Source organism: Terrapene carolina, unplaced genomic scaffold, assembly GCF_002925995.2.
Source record: "Terrapene carolina triunguis isolate 2854851 unplaced genomic scaffold, T_m_triunguis-2.0 Scaffold33392, whole genome shotgun sequence".
Taxonomy (NCBI): domain Eukaryota; kingdom Metazoa; phylum Chordata; order Testudines; family Emydidae; genus Terrapene; species Terrapene triunguis.
In genome coordinates this window covers 3009526-3015525 of record NW_020697743.1, presented here as the reverse complement: position 1 = coordinate 3015525, position 6000 = coordinate 3009526, and the positions used below count along the sequence as shown (strand labels likewise).

At 45.0% G+C, this 6000-nt stretch overlaps 1 protein-coding gene across 2 annotated transcripts in view; it reads right to left on the bottom strand.

Moving 5' to 3' along the window:
- The window catches only part of TMEM175 (transmembrane protein 175), a 39666-nt gene that overhangs the window by 12818 nt on the left and 20848 nt on the right, over positions 1-6000 (bottom strand). For both annotated transcript variants that reach the window (XM_026663378.1, XM_026663379.1), the window contains 2 exons: positions 3705-3788; positions 324-488 (listed from right to left, as the gene is read on the bottom strand). In XM_026663378.1, the coding sequence (XP_026519163.1) occupies positions 324-488; positions 3705-3788 (249 nt within the window). The remainder of the gene's footprint in view (positions 1-323; positions 489-3704; positions 3789-6000) is intronic.

Sequence of the window (6000 nt, the reverse complement as noted above, 5' to 3'; positions counted from 1 at the left end):
CAATACAAGCTGCCTATTTAATTTGAAAAACAGCAAAAAATATCCACCTCCCTTTCCGTTTCTTATAAGGAGTCTTGAAGTTTAAATCTCCTCAGTATGATAGAGATGCTTGCTTTGATCTGCTTAGCTCTTGGAAGTCCAGGGGCTGCTGGCCCCATGCTGCCCAGGGTCCCTAGGGCCAGCTCTGTCCGCCATTAGGAATTTTTTCCCCGAGATCCCCCTGTAACATTTCGTGAACCCCCAGGGGTTCACGAATCCCAATTTGGGAACCACTGAACTAGTACAACATGTTTTTTAGAACGATGGTTGTTTAAAGAACTTACCATTGGGATAAAGAAAAAGGAGAAGATGGCAGCTAAGAAGCAGAGTACTGGTCCTCTTAGAATGATCTGTAAGATATGATGTTTGTAGAAGGCCTGGTTTTCAGACACCTGTATCTGGTGATTCAGCAAGTAGGGATGATAGAAGCCATAGGCTACTATCACTGCCTGCAGAGAGGAGAAAATTATTGATACTGGCTTACAGTGGATATTTAGACAAGTCAAAGCTGTAATTCTAAATCTGGACCCAAAAACAATAGAAAACCTCTAATACAACAAGCCCCAGAGCATGCTAACCTCTGCTCTCCGCTCTCCTGAGAAGGGCTGATCTGACAGGAATGGAGAGGGGAATCTCACAGGCTCGGGCACTGCATAACACTAAGGTTACGTCTGCAATGCTGCTGGGACCGAGCCTCCCAGCCCGGCTAGACAGACTGGCTCTAGCTCTGCTGAAGCCAGTGCACTAGCAGCATGGACGCTGTGGCATGGGCTGCGGCTCAAGATAGCCACCTGAACTCAGATCCAGGGAGTCAGGTGGGCCTGGACGTGGGCGGTGCCCACGCTGCTATTTCTGGTGTGCTAACTTGTACGGCGCTAGTGGGAGTCTGTCAACCTGGGCTGAGAGGCTCGCTGCCAGCTGCAGTGCAGACTACCCTAACGTGCCTGGTGGAGGGGCTAATGGAGGACGTATACATCACCACCTCTGCACAGATAAGCAAGACCCTGGGCCTTATTATTCTGAAGTGCAAGGAGACCCACCCCAGCAACTAGCAGGCAGCTAGGCATTCCCCCAGAAGAAACCACATGCCGCAGGTCAGGGGAAAGTGGGACCTAGAAAGAGGAAAGGGATTTGTGAAGGTTTGAAGAGGTCGGTCCCAAAGGGTTTAGGTAAATACTTGAACTTCAGATATGTATCTAAACCAGTTTCTGAACTTTTCCACTGACATTAGATTGTGCCTAGGACTTCACTGTGCTAGGCGCTGTACAAACTTGAAACAAAAGCATGGTCCCTGCCCCCCAGAAGCTTTCAATCTCATGAATCTCTTTCCATCTTTAACCTGTTCACCAAATCATTTAAACACACACACACGAATGTTTCACTGCCCACTCCCGCTGGCCCAAGGTCACCCCACTTTGGTAAGAAAGTGACGGGTCTTTCAGACAGTATTTCTGCCCCACATGGATAAATACAAATTTACAATTTTACCCGGAGAGAAGAATGTAATCTTTTCTACTAATTGAAATCTGTTTGCTTGTGCAAATGACAAGATTTCACCCAACAAATTGCAATTACTGAAGAAAGCATCTGGTTTAGCAAACAACCCGACAGTGAAAACGAATAGGCTGGCCAAGCTGTACCAACTGCTTTCCACGCTCTTCATGCCAACGGAGGCTGGAAATGGTGTGTGAAGTCAGGAATCCATTTTTTTTTCTTCTGATAACTACTGCAGGACCAGGTGCTTAGAAACACTTTCAGGACCAGAAACCACTTTAACTGGTTCCTTGCCATGGCAGGCCATGAGCTATTGCACTTACTAAATCAGGGAGAGGGCTAGTGGCTTGAGAGGGACTGTGAGTCAGAAGGCTGGGTTTTTTTCAGCCTCTGCCACAGACTTGTTGTTGTATCTAGTTATAACACCTAGTTATGCAGAGATTTTGTATTCTTCCCCCACCACTACACCCCATATGACATTTTTGTTGTGTGTTTGCACTGCGCCTAGCACAATGGGGTCCTGCTCCATGAGTGAGGCTCCTTGTGCAAAACAAGTCCAGAGGCTGGTACAGATGTTAAAAATGCCGGACAATCTAGCAGCACAGAACTCGGTCTCAGGTCCGGCTGAAAGGGAGCCATTGCAGAGGTAAGAGATACTGGATACATCCACCCAGCTAGATGATAGGATGTGTAAATTACATCTCCCTGTGCCCACAAGTCACCTAACTCTCCAGGAGGAAACTCATTCCAAGGGAGAATGGAACCGCCAGCTTCTCCCCCTTGGTGTTTTTACCTGGCAAGGACTGATTTGATTTCCACCTGTAAGCCACTAGGCGGGAATGCACTAATCAGTGCATCTTCTAGCCACACCGACTCAGTGGCAAGGGCTGCTTCCTTTTCAGGCAGTGCTGGCTCTGACACCACCATTGACAAGGAGGTAACAGTTGCCTTGCATCACGGCAGTCTCACCTCACTGGGCTTTGACTTACCAGGGTCCTGAGCAGCAGAAGCAGATGTAAACTTTGGCTTGGATTTAGCACACTAAGATTTGTGTGACTATGGAGAGGCTTTGCAGAGTAAACATTACAAAAAGTTTGCAAAGATTTTAGTAACTGGGACATAGGTGCTGGGGGTGCTGCTGATCCCCCCTGTCTTGAAGTGGTTTCCATCATAGCGGTTTGCATTTTGGTTCAATGGCTCTCAGCACCGCTGAACTGGGGTTTCATTGACCCTTCAGAAAGCAAGTCCTCTCCTCAAAAACCTCAAGGCTGCTAATGTTTAAAATCTGGAGTTCAAAACTTTCAGCCAATATAAAGCACTCAGTTCAAGCTGTAGCAGTTCAACAGAGCGGCAAGTAAAATCACACTGGGGTTCAAATGGAAAGATACGGTAAAGTGAGAGTGACGATTGCGAAGTCCACTCTTGAAACCCACCTGGGCTAGAATGCATGTATTTTACTAGAGAACTGGAGTTCCCATACTTCCAAGTACAGAGAGAGTTTATTTCTAGATCTGGTGATTCATAAAATATTGTGATTTAAATCTGTCACTTCTCTCTCACAAGCATTGCCTCAATACAGTCCAGTATAATCCTGGACTTAATACATGAAGTTATGGTCCTGTGACCAGTGTAATTTTCAACCCGTCGATAAAGGGAACTATTTCATTAAGACTTGCTGTTCCCTTATACTTAATGGTTACAAGTAAGGTGGAGCCCTTGTACCTGTATTAAAAGGCTTGCAGAACTAAATATCGAGCAGCCGTTCAGAACTCCAGCAAGGGGGGGAAAATCATCATCATAATACAGTCCATCAACTGCTACTTTTCTAACCTTTTGAGTTCCTTTTTAGAACAAAATTTATCATGATTCAATGGGGTTTGAACTTCCTGATTTGGTTGCATCTGTGTCTTTATTGGCATTTCAAGTGCTTTTAATTTTTTCATACTTGACTTGGGATAGTGAAAATAGTCACCACATGATCTGGCACTTGTCTGAGTTACCAATCTTGCACTATCACAAAAACCATACACTAATAATAGCAACATCACAAAATTTTATATGAAGCTTTCCTAATGTTCTAGATCTACTATTAATAAATCTAATCATACTTCCATCTAATAAAATCTAGTCTCTAATAATGAATGGAAAAAGTAAATGAGTGACACCCATACCTGGATAAGGCCGATGACAACAGCACAAGTGCTAAACAGGAAAATACCAAAAGGTACACCTGGAAAGGAGGCCATTAAGGAAAACTACAAGAAAAATGTAAACAGGTTAAACACTTAAAGGAGAGCAACAGAGATGAGGAACGTACTAGTTCTACTTTTATTTAACCTTAAAACTTGAACAATCCAAACAAGACAAATTCCTTCTTGGCATAACTCCACTGACTTTAAGCTACAAGTGTGCCCAACTCATGCAATACATGGCTTCCACAGTCACTGGGGTGTTCACAGATTTGGGGTTGCAGGAGTTGTTAAATGCTAGAGACAGGCCCAAAGCAACTGACTAACCCTGAATTCCTTCATACCAGCTTTGGGCCCCAATCCTGCAATTGACTCTGTATGACCAGATCCCCGCACCCGCACCGTACTCACTGCAGGACTGAGGACTCAGTGGCTACGGTCCTCACCATGACCGCTATGTCAGCTGGTTTAGGCTGAGCCTGCTGTATATACCATGTTGCAAACAATACATTAGAAGGGTGGGGAGATTGCTAAATCCAACTCCCCAAAGTTGGGAAATGCCAGAAATAAGTCTGCCTGTGCAACCTGAATTCAGTCCCCTCGTGCGTATCCATTATAACAGTCTTTAGTTACATGATCCAATACTTTTCGCCACAGGACCTCTGCCTCGTTTAGTGCACAAGACGAATGGTGCTCAGTGAATGGGGCGTTATTCAATATTTCCTTTTATCCTCACGAGCCAATGTGCAGCCCTAAGCCGCATTTACTGTGCATCACCCAAGCCCTGCACTGAAAAGAGACTCAATTAATTCCCTTAAGGGATTTTCTACTGCACTTGTCATCGGAATCTAGGGACTGCCATACTACATCAGACCTGAGTACACCGAGCCCAGTACCCTGTCTCTGACAGTGGCCAGCACCAGAGGCTTCAGAGGAAGATGTAACAACCCCTCGGGAGCAACTATGGGATAATCTGTCTCTCACCTTAAGTCTCTGTGATGCTGGCAGATCAGGTGCCAGCTCATGCCAAGGCCACTGGGCCTCACTGAACGCTGACAAACGCATAGCTGGAAACCAGTCTGGCTCGCCTGTGTGTTAGCGTTACTGTTATAAGAACATGTTTCAGTGTTTAGAAATGCTTGTAGGATGTGGCATGTATTAATCTTACTTCTAATGTCTGTATCCCATGTTATAAGGTAATGTTAAGCGTTTGCTCTATCACTATAAAAATATTTGCTAAGCCTGTAAACCCCCACGGTCAGGAGAGAAGCGTTACCAAGTGTGAAATACCAGTTTATCACAAAAGGTGTCTTCTCCTCCCTAATAAAAGGCGGCCCATTGACACCAGACAAGCCATTTAGTGGACAAAAGACTTTCTTGATTGCTTCCCCCACTCCCCTGAAGAGGGTGCACAAGCCCGCATCCCATCACAGCTTGAATGCTGGGAGAAGGGAATAAAAATCCCTGTTAAAGAGAAACTGCTATCCCTATGCTGCCTGAACTCTCAGGGGGCAAAGATTTCTAAGCATAAGCAAGGGGTCCCCAGCTGTTGAGCTTGAGTTAGCCATAAAGAACGTAACAGCCATTCTGGGTCAGATCAAAGGTCCATCTAGCTCAGTATTCTGTCATCCGACAGTGGCCAATGCCAGGTGCCCCAGAGAGAATGAACAGACAATCATCAAGCGATCCATCCCCTGTCGCACATTCCCAGCTTCTGGCAAACAAAGGCTAGGGACACCATCCCTGCCCATCCTGGCTAATAGCCATCGATGGACCTATCCTCCGTGAATTTATCTAGTTCTTTTTTGAACCCTCCTATAGTCTTGGCCTTCACAACATCCTCTGGCAAAGAGTTCCACAGGTTGACTGTGCATTGTGTGAAGAAATACTTCCTTTTGTTTGTTTTAAACCTCCTGCCCAGTAATTTTATTTGGTGGCCCCCAGTTCTTGTGTTATTAGAAGGAGTAAATAACACTTCCTTATTTACTTTCTACACACCAGTCATGATTTTATAGACCTCTATCATATACCCCTTAGTCATCTCTTTTCCAAGCTGAAAAGTCCCAGTCTTATTAATATCTCCTCATACGGAAGCCGATCCATACCCCTAATCATTTTTGTTGCCCTTTTCTGAACCTTTTCCAAGTCCAATATATCTTTTTTGAGATGTGGCGACCACATCTGCACACAGTATTCAAGATGTGGGCATACCATGGATTTATATAGAGGCAATATGATATTTTCTGTCTTATTATCTATCACTTTCTTAATGATTCCC